This window comes from Watersipora subatra, chromosome 9 (assembly GCF_963576615.1).
Source record: "Watersipora subatra chromosome 9, tzWatSuba1.1, whole genome shotgun sequence".
NCBI lineage: Eukaryota > Metazoa > Bryozoa > Gymnolaemata > Cheilostomatida > Watersiporidae > Watersipora > Watersipora subatra.
In genome coordinates this window covers 22,463,402-22,481,331 of record NC_088716.1, presented here as the reverse complement: position 1 = coordinate 22,481,331, position 17,930 = coordinate 22,463,402, and the positions used below count along the sequence as shown (strand labels likewise).

Sequence of the window (17,930 nt, the reverse complement as noted above, 5' to 3'; positions counted from 1 at the left end):
AACATGGCTCATATGTTAGTGCTAAAACTTGCTTAAAAGCTGGCTCGTATCTCAAGTTTCTCATACGTTAGAGCACTCGTAAGTTGAAGTATTACTGTCTAATGAATAGTAAGAGGCTGCTTGACAAAGAGATAAGCAGTGGACATCAACTGAGAAGAGTCAAAACAAAGGGTTCATCAAAAGTTTGATGAATAACTACCTGAATTCATCAAGATACCAACACTACTATAAAATTAATGACAGCGTCCCAACCTAAGAGTATAATCTATAAGCCTACAGTAATATGTTATCTCTCTTTCTCACATCGAATGTAGAGACTTCTTTAGTTGCTCATGTCAAAGGTCAGGATTATTGAGATAGCAAGTGTGTCAGCTTTAGGAACTACACAGAGCTGAGGATTACTTGGTAACTTCATGGCCACCCTCTGATTCACATCTTTAATAGCATGGTCATTCTCTCTTTGGACCATGAAAGAGTTCAACTAGAGAGCAATTACTAGTGAAGACCAATGAAAATAACATTTATTGAAAAAAAATTGATTCTCTGAGCATAAAAAGTGATGGGTTCATTACATGAATAATTTAATTTCACAACTAAATCAGATTTGAAAGATTGTCTATATTAGACTGTAAAGTATAAAAATTAACGGTTGCAGCAGCAAATGAAATATGTGTTTGCTGCCGTGAGTATGGTTAGATTATACACATTGTTAAGTCCTGGTATATACTAATATTTGTGCTAACAAATCTCGTTTTGTCATTGTGTCTGTCTGTTAGTCTGTATAATCATTATATTTTTACATTTTACTACCAATTTTATTCAAACTTCACGTTATAGACAGCAATTTAGACCATGAGAGGGTAAAAAATTATAAATAAGGACCTTTAGATGAGTAATGAAAACGCAAGAACAAGAAGTTCATTGTTGAAATCTTTATTTTAATAATAATCTTGCCCGTCTGCCTGAAGCCGCGGTTGGAGGTTGAGAAAAAAAGATTGTGTTATGCAGGATTAAACTTGTTTAGGATGGTTGTACCCTATGCTCGGTTATGCATAAAACAAAAATTTGTAGTTTGTTTGCCTTGTTTGCACAATTGTTGTAATTCCCCAGTTCTTATTACTGTTGTACTCATTCTGTTTATCACAGTTTACAATGGAATTGGTGACTCATCAAAGCTGAAATATTTAGCTAATCAAGAACCACAGAATCTTTCCAGGCAGAACTTTCACAAGTAAACAGAAAGAAAAACAGTAAAGAAGTTGAATAGCTTTAATAGATTAACTCAGGGAGATACTGAATATAAACTCTCATGCTATGCTTGCCATGCATGAGCTATCCATGCCGTTGCCATGCTTTGAATAGATTTGGAGTTGACCTCTACCAACAATTTTTTAACCTATCATTTCAACGATTCACAGTTGCACTTTATCTATCTTTCCAAAACTATGATTGTGCTCCTCAAAGCAGAACTTGTTAAAATAGATTCACTTTCGGTTCATGGTCACTTTTTAATTTACGCTACGTACACTTGTTGCACTAACTGAGCCAGGATACCTGATCAAATGTTTCTTTTTATTTTCTTTATAGCTGACCTCTGTATATTATAAAACAGCAACAGAATCTACTAACTTCTGTACAGCTATTCTTCAAAAATTGCTTGAGCTACAGTCACTTTCAGTAAAAATGTTTCTATGTCAGGAGAGTTACACCAAGGACAGGGGTCAACAACCCACAGTTCTGAAGCTGCATGTGGCTTTTTCATCCCCTCGTTGCAGCTCCCTCTGATTTTTAATTTTTTTCCATTTTCTTTTTTTGTTATATGCTATGTAATTCTTAAAAAAATATAGAAGTTTCATCACTAGACTGTAACATAATTTAAAAAATTGTCATTATGGTGATAAATCAAACATTGTCGCATGTTATGCATCATTATTTATGTTATATTACTAGTAGCACCTTATCACATGATCGTCACGTGGCTTTAACTTAAACATTAAGGTACAGAAAAACGTACTACCGAGTTCACGTAAAAGACCAGAACCGAGTTAAAAAATTAGAAATCTAGTAAGGCCAGCCACTTAGGTCTGCAATATCGTCAACAACACTACTGACCAACAGCAACACTAATACAAGTAGTACATCTTATAACAATTTATGCCCCAATAGAACCGCTAAAATTATTTTATTGTTTTGTGCAAAAGTGTAATTTTGTTTCCTCATCAGTTAAATCATTATACCTGCCACATATTTTCATTTTATAGTGTAAATGTAGTAGAAAATCGTTTAAAGGTAAACAAAAATGTTACATGTAGTGTTGATTTTTAACAAAATTTAAATTTAAGGGGTTTGTGACTCCCACTGTGTTCCTTCCGACGGAAAACAAGTCCAAATGACTCTTTGAGTGGAAAAATTTCAACTTCTGACCTATGAAGAGGTTAGCAGCAGTGAAGTTGGAATCTGTACAATCGGTAGGTTCAATTATTTCACGAATAAGGTTATAATATAAATAAACAGGTACATGTAATTATCTATTATTGTCTTATGAGCAACCTATAATAGTTAGCATTAGTGGTTATAATATACCCGCAAGGTAATGTGATGGAATGTGCGGAGTTGTTTTATCTTCACTAGAGGTGCTTAGCTAGACATTATCGATTCAAAACCATCCGCAGTGAGATATTCTGTGTTGTTGATTAGTAGCCTCACTGCGAATGCCTTTGCAGAAATTGTGGGAAGGGAAATGGCTTCGAATCCTTTTGGATTTAACCATTTCGATGATTTAGAGTGGAAGAAACTTCAAATCCATTTGAAGCATGGAAATCCACAAATTGTGGTGGTTGCTCCTTGATAGTCTGTCCGGCGTGAAACTTAGATGTAAGCGAGATAATCAGAGGTGTTTTTAGAACTTAGAACGGAAATAGATTTAGAACGAAAGAAGCACTAGTGAGATACTCAGATTGGCCAGTGCTTGCAAGGCTTCAAAGGACTAGAGACAAAGTTACACTAGAAATTCCGCTGTCATACAGCCCATGACCAAAGTGATAATGGAAAAAAGAAAGGGTACTGCTGCTTGTTGAAAAAGTAGTTACAACAGGTCAGAATTCTACAAAAGTAGCATTCTTTAGTTAGATGTTGTAGGCTTCGCCTACAAATCTACTAAAGAATCCTCTGAATCAGATGAGTTGTTATTATTTTGAGTAGTGTGTTGTTGAACATTAGCATTTGATGTTGATGGTTGCTGTGAGAACCTTCTATTTCTCCTCCTCCGTAATAATTGGGAGACACGTGGACGGCCACTGCGATGACGTGGTGTTCTGGGAGGTGGTATGTCTATGGTAGTTGTCAAGTTGTTTTGAAATGAAATTCAAAAGGTCAATTACGCAAAACAAAAGGTTGTATGAAAATCAGACCTAATCTACTACTATCTCAAACTTATGTTTTACAACAACAATAAAATAAATATTAATTCAAGCTGTAGACTTAACCTACTGTACGTAATTTAACTAACAACAGCAATAATGAAATATGTTTATTATATCTCTGAAATGCAATATTAAAAGTAAAACGGCAAGCTGCCGTGTAATATACAGTTTGAAAGTTGGTTGTGTTGTGAATGTAGAATGGTTTTGACAGTGATATGTAACAGAAAGCAAGCATTAGCATTCACACTTCAGGAAGTTTTCTGCAAACTGGAGTAAAATAAAGAAATATTCTTGTCACAAAAGGGCATTGTAGTTCAGCCCTAGCTTGTAGATATGATGTAAAGAAATCTGGCTAATGTTCTAGATAATTTAAAAAACCTTCGGTAATTGGACAAAAAATGTAAGCTGATAAACTGTTTGAACATACAGCGGTATGTAACAAAAAGCAATCATTAGCATTCACGCATCTGGAAGTTTTCTGCAAACTGGAGTGAAATAAAGAAATATTATTGTCACAAAGGGGCATTGTAGTTCGACCCTAGCTTTTAGATAAAATGTAAAGAAATCTGGTTAATTTTCTAGATAATTTAAAAAACCTGTAATTGGATAAAAAACGTAGGCTGATAAACTGTGTACCACATTTTCTTACCTGTAAATCGGCCTACGCCTCAGTCTACGTTAATTACACAAACCTTGGGCAATTAAACAATGCTATTTTAATGTATTCATTTATACGTTGATTATCATTAGAAGTGCATAGGGAGCTTTCTTGACTGTTTGCTGTGCTAGACTAAACTAATTTATGTTACTGAAAGATTTTGTCACAAACAAGTCAGCAATGAATCAGATGACACACAATAAGAGAAACAATATTATGGATTGCCACACTGAAAGCATAACAAAGAAACATTTCTGCACTAGCTTGTGATAACTGTTGATTCACATAATGTGTGGCATCAGCTGACATACAGGTGTGAAGATCATGAATAATCAAAGAATACAAACATTGGTACACTACATCTATAGACTGATGAAATGTCTACGTTTTTCCTGTAAAATGCTGGCGACTTAATATTTCTACTTTCTGTTGCACGGCTTTATCGGCGTTTCATATGTCGGTCTTAATTTTAATTACAATAGGCTTGTAATTTTTTATTTTGATTCAAGGCAGAATTAATCTGTCTATTTATGTATAATCCGATCGGATGGGTTAGTTTTAGGGTCTTGCGGTATCCTTTTAAAAACTTGGTTACATATTTAAAAAGGTTTGTGTGTGTTTTGTATCGTTATTATATTTAAACGACTTTACACAAAAATGGTTAAATTTGTTGATGAGATTTCGGTACAAGGGTTTGCAACGGCCGTTAATGAATGATTTTCGGGAGTTGTGTGCACATGTGCATTTATCATAAAGCTCCCAACCAATCGCTTTGCTCGTGTTTGGTCGTGGGATAATAATAATGTATAATAATAATTATTGTCTCAACTATATCATTTATGTCGAGTCTCGCAAAACGCACAATGATTTCCATTTTTTGTGTGAATGGAAAGCATGAATAAACTGGTGTGAGAAATGATGTGGCAGTTGTATTTGCTAATATGTGATTATCCAATCAGACTCAAAGATAGGTTGTTCTGAATAAAAGAAAATTGAGCCTGACTGATGATGTTCTTTGTCAAGATTTTTCGCTGCAGCTCAGTGCTTCATCTTTGACACCCCTTCTGCTCGTGTCAGTAACTTCTCTTGTGTAAGTTTGTAGCTGCCCATTCACACATAGGTATGATTGACATGTCATTAGCTTCTGTGGAAAAATCATATCTTATATCCTGGAAGTGGTTTTATTTTTTTACTGGCTAGAAATAAACAGTAAATACAGGACGTTATTCAATGTTTATGTAGCGAGCTGTTGTCATACAGGAAGAGGCAGCAGGATAAGCTATCTAGGGTAGAGAATCAGTTGGAGGTGCTCTCAGGGAAGTTGACTGATGTCGAAGGCAAACAAAGCAACCAGGTACCTCTTTTAACTTCACTCTCTACTATGATGTGTCATTTTTTTTCATGCTAGGTGCCCTGTTGGTCTTTGACTAGCTGTAACTATGAAATATATATTGTTGTTTCTTCTCTGTATGCTGTCTCATCTTAATAGACAGCCTGTCGGGTCTGTTCTGAGTGTTCAATTGGATTATTGTATGTAGACCATAGCTTTCCAGACTGGACTATTCTCAGCAGCTTCTCACCAATGTCATGGTCTGATGTCATGGCACTTCAAGTTCATGGCACTTCCTGAGCATAGGATGCATATGAATTTCTTATAAGGTTTTTGAATGATTGAATTAGCTAGTTATTGGTTTATTTAAGGTAAACTAGCAGAAAACGGCTCATTTTTCACAGAAAGCAGCTTTTCAATGCTGCCTTTAAGTGTCCATCTTGGGCCTGATGATGAGTTAAAATACATAGTCTCAGCCATTCAGCTTCAGTTAACTAAATGCAGGTTGAAGTGAAGCTTTTACGGCGTGGCTTCATGAGCTCTTAACACACCGACAGATGAACAGACAGATAGACATGTTTTATATACAGTATTTCAGGCTATATATTGCTTCATGAACCATTTTAAAACTATATGTTTAGGCAACAAACTTACAGCGAGGAATTAAACCAGTCAAGATAGACAACTCGAAGTTGGTTCGAACTCTGCAAGATACTCTAGAGCTCAATGAGCAGCTGAGAGCTCAGGTGGCATTACTTGAGGAAACACTATGCAAGCAGAAAGTTGAGTGTGACAAGCTGAATGCTCAGAGGTCAGCATTCACATAATATTTATCATTTCTAGTATGTATGTTATGTCTTTTCTATCACTACCTCTACCTACACAGATTTTAGGTGAATTTTTGCGAATGCAATTTCTCGAAAGTCAAATTCTTGAAATCGATAGCTTGAAAAATAATTTGTTACTATAATAATATCAGCAAAATTTAGCATTGAAAAGTCCGCCTTGCACTGAATTTGATCTTGTATCTTCAAAAGCGTCAACCAAACATTGAATTTCAACAAGAAGGATTTCATTTCCAATTAAATATTCAAGTGTTTCTTCTACTTTAAAAACTGGAACAAATGCTAAAGCAGATTTAAGCAGGTGAACTTGAAAAGCAAATTCATCATCGGTGTCATATCGTACCATGAGGCCATTTTCCCAAATCTTTCAATAAATGGATTTACCAGAAAGATCATGGCCAATTCAACGTTTATCATTATTAATCTTTATCTTTTCTTTAAATTCTATATTTTTTTCAGTCTGGCTGCTTGAAATTTTTGCATTTGTGCAGATAACTTCTAATTCTATTCGCATACTATATTCGCCTGTCGTACATTGTTTGTATTCATCGGTGTCATGGCTCTTGTAGACCTACCCTTTTTCTTCTTACAAAGTCATTCTGGTAATTGATAAACATGTATCAGTTAATCATAAAAAACTTTACCTCCTATGATTACTATCTTGGCGGATGTAGTTATATGTAGTCTCCTTCAGTATAACGCTCATCTGCCGTTGTGATTGTTAGTAAGTTCAATAGACAATTCGAAAAAGAAGAAAATAGAGAAAGTAAAAATAATTGTGAGTATAAATTTCAGTTTTATGCAGAAATAGTAATATTGATAATAATATTATATCATTAATATATTATTATAAACAGCTATAAATATAAATAATAATTAAATAATAATATAATTATATTAATTATTTATATTAATTAATATAATGATATATAATAATATTATTTATAATTTACATTAATTATATAACTATAATTAACGCAAATTATAAATAATGTTATTATGTATTATTATATTAATTAATATAAATAACTAATATAATTATATTATTATTTATAATAATAATTATTATAAATAATAATAATTGCTGAGCAAAATAAAAAGCAGCTAAAAAAACATGAACACCAATTTAATTATTAATAACGAGCACCGCAGTGTTTATATGTCAAGATAGTATTGTTCAGTTTAGTTGGCTATTCATTAAGCAGCTTCTCTTTATTAGCATAAGATAGTCCATAAGATTATATTATCCTTAGCTCTCTATTTTTAGCAAAGATATAGAGAGCAAGTTGCGGCAGCAGGACTCATCATATGCTGCCAGAATTGCTGAACTGGAAGCTCAGCTTAGCCAAGAGTGGGATAAAGCGTCTCAACATGTTCAAGTCAAATCAGTAAATATTATAAATATATAATATAAATAGATAATATAAATATATATATTAGCTGAATGCACTGCTTTGCATAGATAATAACAGCTTATAAACATTACGTTACCTTCATTACCTTTACACTACATTACCTGCAAATGTTTATAAGCTGTTTTTATTACCCGTGCAACGCTGGGCATTCATCTAGTGAGGCCGTGAGTTCAGTTGGTAATCGCTATATTTGACGCAACGTCATTATACATATTTTAATTGATGTAATGAATATCCTCACTTTTATTGTTCGCTCATCAAGCCAGCGATCAATAATAGTGAAAATTGTTAGAACTGGAGGTTCCGACATTGAATCCAGTGCCAAATAGAATTTTCGTTGCTAGACTTGAATCGCTATAACTGGACATACACACAACACACAAACATAGAGATATATCAATCTCAAAGCCAAATCTCTATAACATAAATTATAGATATAGAAATGCAACTCCTAATTATTTTCTTCTATGTCATCTGATTAGGTTTGTAGAAATATTTTTCATTACCAAAGAAGCAATGGTGTTGGAGCCACGAGATTTTGACTGAGTTATGTAGTGGTAACTTCTTCATTCTCGGATAACAAAATGATGGAAGGTGTTTGTGTCAATTCTATGTAGATAAAGGAGAGATGGTCAAATTCTATTCGGTAGCTAAAAAGTGTATCGAACTATTCTTTGTAGAGTTTCATTTTTATCACTGACATCAAACAGCTCATTGCTAGAGTACTTCCACATCAATAGAATATGTGCCCTATTCATGCCTTAGTGATGAGACTGACAATTTATCGCTATATAAATACAAATGAAGGTCATAAAAAGGAAGTTATTTATGAATTTATGTAGCTGATAAAACAGGAACTGTTCTTGACTTCTTCTCTAGTCTGAAAGAGCAGAACTAAGCAGAAAAAATGATGAACTCAAGCTCAAGGTGAAATCGTTGAAAGCAGATGTTTGCAAACTCAAGGGGGAGATAAAGCATAAGGCACAGAAAATACACAAGTTACAGGTATGCATCATAGATTTCCTACATTAAAAGATGAAGATGAGTACAATGGAATGTAGGCATACACTATAGAATAGTTATGTACCATAGACTATAGGTGTGTTTCATAGACTGCAGGTATGTACCGTTGACTGTAAGTATTCATTATAATTTTATAAACTCCATTAACTGTACTATTTCCTAATATTTTATAGAGATTGTCTTCTCATAATTATTCCTATTTTTTATTAGCAATCTGGAAGTTCTGCTACTTTAGAAGCATAGAATAAAATACAGTGAGGACATTAGTTTAAAATGCTGCCCTTCAGAACTGTCTGATCTAAAGACAGTTTTTATTAATTTGGGTGTTGATCTGCAGATAGTTCTATAGATGTCTAATCTTTAGAACAAGGCTAAACAACCTGGCTCTTTGTTCTAGTTATCTTTTGGTGGCTAGAGAGAACTCTGGTTTATTATCTGCCTTTTTTATTTATTTAAATGCGATTATCAATGTAGCTTTAAATTGGTTAAGAGTAGTATAGTAGGAGCATATCTACACACATTTGCACTTAAAGTTGGATTTTGGGTACATTTTAGCCCGAGAACCTCGGAGAATGGTGTTGTCTGATGGAAAGTTTGGGGGGGGGGTAAGTGTGTGAGTGTTGGGAGCTAAGGTTATGAAGTTTGAGAGGAATTGTGGGAAGGATGCGGTGCTGGTCGAGAGGAATTGTGGGAAGGATGACGTGAAGAGGGCGATGGTTTCGGGTTTCGATGCGATGGGTTTGGGGTTTGGGTGTCGACGAGTTGAGCGATCGATCGTCGAATGGTTGGGGTTGGGTTGGCGACCGGTGGGGTGAACAGTGTTATGTCGTTTCGGTTGAATGAACGCTGATGTTGGACGAGTTCGGGCGTGTCTATTCGTGGAATCGGTTAAGTCTCCCTTCGTTATAAAACTCTTTAAAGATGAGTAATAAGAAAGGGGAAAGTCGAATGATTTATTCATTATGAAAAATTTCTTTTGAGAAGACATGAAGAGTCTTTATAGAAAACTAGATGATATAATTCAAATTTCTCCAATACTATTTATTAGTTTTGGATTTTTTTCGGTTAACGGTGAATTTTTACGAAATATAATTCAATTAGAACATAACCCCTCGGATTGTACTTATGGCATAGCTAGTTATGAAATTATTCAAAGGTTGGGAATTACTGAACGACTTGTTCAATGGGCTAATCCATCTTCACGGTTAGCGAGATATTGTGTAGGCAACTCAGCTCGTTCAAGGTTTTGTGGATGGAGAGCATTGCCTATTAAGTTTGTTTGTCATCATCCACAATTCGAAGAAAATAATGGTAGATTTACAGCTCCAATTAATACTTCCACTACTCGATCCACCATCAGAACTACACACACATCCAGAATTCCTACCACCACCACAACTACACTCGCTAGTACAATTCCTACTACCACCACAACTACACTCGCTACCATCATTCTAGCAAGTGGAATCACAACTCTTCCATCATCTGAAAATCTTAAGGAAAATATAACTAATATCCCATTTGTACCAATAGCCTTAAGATTATATAATCCGAATAATGAAGAAAACGCTGATGTTGGACGAGTTCGGGTGTGTCTATTCGTGGAATCGATTAACTGTCCATTCACTATTTATAAGTTAAGAGTTTTATATATGAACATTATATATCATTGAGAAGTTCAACTAGAAGGAATATAAAAATATATAAAATTATGGAAACTATTCATAAGGATAATTCTAAAGTTTACAAATCTTGTGAAGAAGAAAAAGATAATACAGATGGATTAGTTGAAGAGGCTGTATTATTACATAAACATTTTGATAACATCACTAAATCTACATCAAAACCGCTTCGACAAAGTTTGCTTCAATTTTTTGGAGTGGTTTTAATATTACTTGCAATAACTGTGGCTTCATCTTTGATTGAATATTTTTTTATTCGGATTACAGGAGAAAAGATGAATGCTACTGTGAACTATGTAGAAGTATTTTTTCGAAATCTTATGAATAATGAAAGTGTGATTTTTGAAACATCTCCTCATCATTATAATTAGTTGAAATGAAAACTTCAATGTTAGTAATTATCAAAACATGGAGAAAGACGGACTACAATCAATTGATGTGAGGTTACATTCTCCTTTCACATCTATGATAACAGGACCAACAGGATCAGGAAAAACTCAACTCGTTAAACGGTTGATTGAACAATCTCAATTAATATCTACCCCTTCTCCAATCGAAATTATATATTGCTATGGAATATGGCAGGAAGCTTTTGAGGATATGAAAGGAGTGGAATTTCATGAAGGATTGAAAGATCCGAGTACTTTTCCCAAAGATGGAGAAAATAGATGGATGATCATTGATGATCTAATGGAGGAATTATCATCAAATATCAAGATGGCTAACAATTTGTATACTCGAGAAAGTCACCATCTAAATATTAGTATTTTTACTATTACACAAAACTTATTCTTTGGTAAACTTAGAACAATTTCGTTGAATAGTCACTATTTTTTATAGGAAAAAACCCCAGGGATTCTACATCAATTACATTTTTAGGAAAACAAGTTTTTCCTGGACAAGTTAAATATTTTCAGGAATCCTACCGAGATGCAACATCTTCACCATATTCCTTCATGAGACTGGACCTCCGACAAGAAACCGATGATACAATGAGAATTATGGGAAATTTCCCTCCTGTTGACTCTACGCCTATGATTATTTATAAGCCTAATTAAGCAAACGATTTTGATTGGTATTCCATAATTAAATAAAACAAGTATTTATTCCAAGTTCTCTTTAAATAATCACCATACTACTTCTGTATCTTCCTCTGAGTGATTACTATAACATCACTAAAATTATCACATAGATATGGCTGAAACAAAAAGAATTCAACGAAATTTACTAACTTTATTATCTCTAGTTGGAGATTCTATTTCTTCTCAACAATCAATTATTAAAAATGCTAAAACGGATTTAATTTTAGCAATTATTGATTGTGTGAAATTACTCATTAAAAGAAAAGAACGACTAACTGATGCTCAGTATAAAGCTTTGAGTCGACAAAGTACGAACATCGCTCGACTGATTAGTCCTAGAACATCGAATTTGGAAAAGAAACAACTTTTGCAAAGAGGAGGGTTTTTATCGGCTTTACTAGGTCCGATCGCGGGTGCTATACTCCCAGGATTAGTTGAACCATTTCTCGGAGGATTGTTTAAACCACGAAAAAGAAGATAATTAAGTTATCATGGATAATTCTCCACTTTCTAAGAGAATGAAAAAAAACAGAGTAATTCTGCAAATACTGAACAGTCTTACCGATGAACTTGCAAGTTCTGCTTTACCTCATATGAAAGAAGAAGTAATTAGAACATTACTTGAAATTGTTAAAAATATTATATATGGGAATGTACCTTTAACGAAAAATCAATACCATTCTCTGAGTCAACATAAAAAGGAGTTGATGAATATTATCGATCAAAACAAACCGCTTAAATATAAACGAAAGATTTTGCAAAACGGAAGAGGATTATTGAAACGGATTATAAAGCCATCCCTCAACTTGTATTAATCATTCAGCAGGAAGATGAGCTTTCCTAAGTACAAAAAAAAATTTTTTTTGGTTTCTGAAGACGAGTACAAAAGGAACCAATTTAAAAGTCGACAGGATTAAAAAATTATCAATGATGGCTATAGTTCGTCACTTCGTTTTAATCCATTAGAAAATCCAAGAGTAAGTAAGGTTAAGGAGTCCAGAGATAGGATGCGTCAAATTAATAACGATAACACTATTTCAGACTATAACAAAGTTAATTTGTATGCAGCTGAACTTCAAAAATTTTTAGATGAAATGAATTCAATTCGGAGTTATCCAATTCAACAGTCTCCGACTATTCGAAAACCGATTTCAATGATGTCACAAACACCTTCAGCTCCACAAAATTCAAAAGAAACTCTAAAGAAAGATACACCTGAATTACCCAAAGATAATTCGTCTCAAGACTCTACAGTTTTAAAAGATTCGCCAAAAAAAGAAGACACATTATTACCACCGAAGTTTAACGAAGAAGAACCATCGTCAAATTCTTCTAGATCTTATTCCATTTCTTCAATAGTTGAAGACTTCGGTTCGAAACAAGATCAAACTAAAGCGAAAAAACTTCTGGCAAAAATTGGAAAAGTCTGGACATTATGATTCTTTAACCGGGAAAATAACAGGATCTGCAGGAGAGATTAAACCTGAGAACTTACGAAATCTTCTTGAAAGAAAGATTCGAGTTAAAGATAGTTCAATTGTATCTTCTCCCTTTTCTCCAAGTTCATTTGAGAAACAATATAACTTATTTGAAAAAATTATCAAGGAGTCGAACTCGAATTTATCAAATAAATCAAAATCTAATTCGAATAGATCGTCTTCACGAAAACCTTATGTAGGAACAAGAGGAAAATGGACGACTTACTAAATGAATTCTATTATACCCGGGATCTACCATCTTCATTAGGTGGAGCATGAAAACTGATTGAAGCACTTCGGAGAAAAGAAAGCGAACAAGAAGTTAGAGATTGGTTAAGTGGTGAAGATGCTTATACGTTACACAAACAAATAAAAACGAAATTTAGAAGAAGACCTACAATTGTTGCAGGAGTTGGTGAACAATTACAGGCTGATTTAATGGATGTTAGATCTCATCGAGCTGAAAATGATGCAATTACATTTTTACTTACAATGATTGATGTTTTTTCAAGAAAAGCATGGGTAGAGCCTCTTGTTAACAAATCAGGTATATTGGTAGCAAAAGCCTTAAAAAAAGTATTGGATGGAACTAATTATAGAGTTTTTCAAACAGACAAAGGAAATGAGTTTAATAATCGAGATGTCAAAAAAGTTTTGAAAGAAAATAAAGTAAAATGGTTTACATCTGAGAATGAGACAATTAAAGCTTCCATCATAGAACGATTCAACAAAACATTACGGATGAAGATGTATAGATTCATGACATATTCGGATGAACGTAGATATATTGATGTTTTACCACAAATGGTAAAAGCATATAACAATACTATTCACACAACATTAGGAATAAAACCGAATGATGTAAATTATGAAAATCAAGAAAGAATCTGGAATAGGATTTATGAAAATGGAGAATATAGTTCTGACAGTACTCCCAAATTCAATATTGATGATTACGTTCGTATTAGTAAAGCTAGAACAGCTTTCGAAAGAGGTTTCACAATAAATTGGAAGGTTGAAGTTTTTCAAATTACAGAAGTACTTGATTTTGAAAGACCGATTATCTATAAATTACGTGATTTGGCAAACGAACCGGTTGATGGAACTTTTTATGAAGATGAACTACAGAAAGTAAAAAAACCCGCATTTTTTCGAGTCAAGAAAATTCTCAAATCTCGGAAACGAGGAAGAACAAAGGAAATACTTGTTAAATGGATGGGATATCCTGATTCATTCAATAGCTGGGTCAATGAAAGAGATTTTGTTAAATAAAAGAGGATGATAAGGAATTGAACTTCATTGAAAGAATTGAAAATGTCGGAGTTCGTAACTCTTCCTTCTGATGCTAGTTTTAGTGACTTTCCTAAAAATACTAATTCAAACTTTACAGTTAGACTAGCCAGATATGTAGATTTTACAGAAGGACAATGGAAAGTTGCTCTAAAAGATATATCGTTTTCAAATAATTGGCCAAATGTAGTAGAAGGGATAATAAGCATCACAAAAGCGGAACTTAATGGGAGATTTCGTCGTTTCGACATAAAAATTGGAAATGGAAGATACGAAGATATAGATGAAGTAATTTAACGAGCTCATGATGTTCTAAAATCCTTCAATCTCCATCCAACTATAGAATTCGAATACGACAAAATATCCAACAAATCTATGTTGTATGTAAGAGATTCGAGTGTTCAGGTTTCGTTTTCACAAGATTTCGCAAATATCTTAGGATTAGATCCGAAGATAACTTATAATGTGGGAAAACACGGAAACATCACATCTCCGGATATCAACTATGGATTTACATCATTATACGTATATTCATCAATTGTAAGTAACAGACTCGCTGGAGATGCAAATGTACGATTGTTACGAGTTGTCCCAGTAAGTGGAAAGAAGTTCTCTCGAGTTTATACAGAATTCAGTCAAGCGCATTACGTTGAAGTAGATAAAATTTCTACTGATGTGATAGAGACCCTTATAACAAGTGATGATGGAGAAAAAGTACCATTTGATGGAGGGAAGGTTATACTAACGGTTCATTTCAGAAAGAAACAATGAATTCCATATTAATTCCATATACTCCAGAAGACTCAAAAAACTTTTACATTCAATATTACACGTCTAATCAAACAGGAAATGGCGGATTGACACCATATAAAGGAAAAAGAGTGATGGGAAATGGACGACTATCAGGAATATTTAAAAAATTAGCAAAAGCTGTTGCGCCTCTAGCAAAAAAACGGCTATCTCATTAGGGAAAAAAGGGTTAGATGCTGCATCCAATTATCTTAATAACATGGTAGAGAGACCAAAAGAAGAAGAAGAAGAAACAGATGAAGTAGTAATTCCAAGAGTTAGAAAACCTAGGAAAAGAAAATTAAATAACCGTAGCAAACCTGCAAAGCGACGGAGAAAAGCCACTCCAAATATTTTTTAAAATTTGAAATGTTTTATATATTATTATCTCAATATTTTTTAGTTCATTTCATTGACATACATCAATAGTGAAAGATGAGTTCTGGAGAGATTGGTTCAACAGGTTTAAAAATCTCGGGTTCTCCTTTTACGATAAACGAAAGTTTGGGTATATTTGTTGTTCCGGGCACACATAGTTTGGTGGAGCACGGATATTATAGTGAATTAGGTCCGTCACGACTCAGTGAATATGGACCAATTGAAATTGAAATACCTGGAGATGTAGATCACTATATCGATTTAAGTAATTCATATTTGCAAATCGAAGGAAAAGTAGTCAAGGACGATGGTTCCAATTTAGACAATGCTGTTGCTAACGTAAGTGTTGTACCAGGGGATGCGTTTTTTCATTCGCTAATCAAAACAGCAACATTCAAAATTAATGGATCCGTTGTTGAACATTCAAGTGATTATCCTATGAGATCGTTCATAGAAACCCTTCTCAATAATAGCAGAGAAGCAAAACAATACCAATTAAAAGCAGAAGGATGGTTTCAAGATGATAATCTTGCAAAAGATGGTGTGGATTTCGATAATACTGCGACTACAGCAAGAAAGAATCTTATTAGAGGATCAAACAAATTTGAGTTTTTTGGACGACTCCATCTTAGCATTTTTCAACAGGAAAGATATCTCATTCCAGGATTGAATTGTAAATTAGAACTAGACCGAAGTAAACCAAGTTATTGTTTGATGGCAGCAGCAGCTGCTCCTAGAGGAGGGGGAAAAGTAAAGTTGACGAAATGTGTACTTCATCTTCGAAAATTAAAAATCAACCAAACAATTCAGCTTTTACATAACGAAAAACTACTTAATGGTGTTAATGCAAAGTATCCTCTTTCTCGGGTATACACCAGATCTTATAATGTGAATACTGGATTAACCCATACTCAAATTAAAATTGCTGATAACACACTTAGACCAAATTTAATACTTGTTTCACTTTCATCACACGATGGAGAAAATGGATCATACAATCGTAATCCTTTCAAATTTGGTCATTACGATGTGAGTCATGTAGAACTACAAATTGATGGACTACCTTTTGGAAAACGATATACTCCAAATTTTGAAAATAGAATGTATACTCGACCATATGTACAACTTCTAAATGCAATGGGAAAAGATCTTTCTTCTGAAGGAAGTGGAATTGGACTGACTGAATATGAAACTGGACTTGCAATATACGCTTTCGATTTGACAGGAGATCTCTCATCCGAAGGTTTTCATTTAATGAGACATGTTTCACTAACAATCGATATCGGTTTTCAGGCTGCAACACCAGAAAATGTCTATCTTAATACATATATACAAAAAGATGGAATGATGGAAATCGCTTCTGACTTTAGCGTTCGACTCAGTGGTGAAAGCATATTCTAAGGATGAATACAGCAAATATTTTCGATGTTCTTTCCCAAGATCACATGACTAATAATCATTTTTTTGCTGTCTGTGCAAGAAATGAATTTAAAGAACAATTTTTATCGAATGAAGGAATATATATTTTTAACACACACTATTCTTATCAACCAGGAGAACACTGGATAGGAGTTATTCGAACAAAATCCGAAATTAATTATTTCGATTCAACAGGATGAGATCCTTCAACATATCCAGATGTCGCTCAAATCTTAAAACTTTCTGGAATAAAGTTAATTAAATGGAATGATGTTCTACTCCAAGGATTTCTTTCAACAACATGTGGAGATTACTGTCTTCTCTTTGCAATATTTTGGAGCAGAGGATGTTCAATAGAAGATTTTCTAACAGTTATGCTAAAAATTTCTGAAACAGATACACGAGATCATGTAGTTCGAAAAACTATACTAGATAGATATGATTGGAATGGAAAAATTAGTAAAAGTCTTAATAACGAAGAAAATGAAGGTATTGACAATGTACATATTCAAGGAACTTCCCAAATTGTTAAATTACTAGAAGAACTGACATAAATTTTTTTCTATATTTTACAATTGAATATACATATATACTTTATATCGAAATAAACTTGGTAACAAATACAACCGAATATTATTTACTTTTTTGATATAAGTTTTATATATTGATATACTCACGCTGAGTTGGAGCTATCCTCAAAATAATCCACATATTAATCCATGTATGCCCCTTTACTAGTTCATCATCTTCATCTATTTACTGGGCAAGAGACTGTTATGGAATGGTTAAGCCAAACCAAACAGGAGAATTCCATAGGTAAACCTAGGAAAACAATCAGGTCGAATGCCAAGGCGCTTGTCCACACAACAGCCTGAACACAGCGACACTCAACGAACTTAATCGCGAATAGCCGGCTAACAGAATTCTAGCTGAAGCATACAAGCCTTATGGTATCAACGCTCGATCGACCCAAATTCTCAAGTCTGTATATAAGTAGGCATCAAGAGATGGTTAAGGAGGCAGAATATTCCATCAGATCATGCAACGCTTATATAGTGAATTGAAGAATGATGGGTGTGTCTAAAGGAATTAATGAGGTGAAAATAGTAAACAGATTTT

The 17,930-nt window shown here is 33.8% G+C and overlaps 1 protein-coding gene across 1 annotated transcript in view; it reads left to right on the top strand.

Moving 5' to 3' along the window:
- The window catches only part of LOC137404899 (coiled-coil domain-containing protein 150-like), a 36,660-nt gene that overhangs the window by 13,473 nt on the left and 5,257 nt on the right, over positions 1-17,930 (top strand). Inside the window, exons 5-8 of the mRNA XM_068091125.1 lie at positions 5,341-5,434; positions 6,052-6,221; positions 7,523-7,643; positions 8,550-8,675. Of these exons, the coding sequence (XP_067947226.1) occupies positions 5,341-5,434; positions 6,052-6,221; positions 7,523-7,643; positions 8,550-8,675 (511 nt within the window). The remainder of the gene's footprint in view (positions 1-5,340; positions 5,435-6,051; positions 6,222-7,522; positions 7,644-8,549; positions 8,676-17,930) is intronic.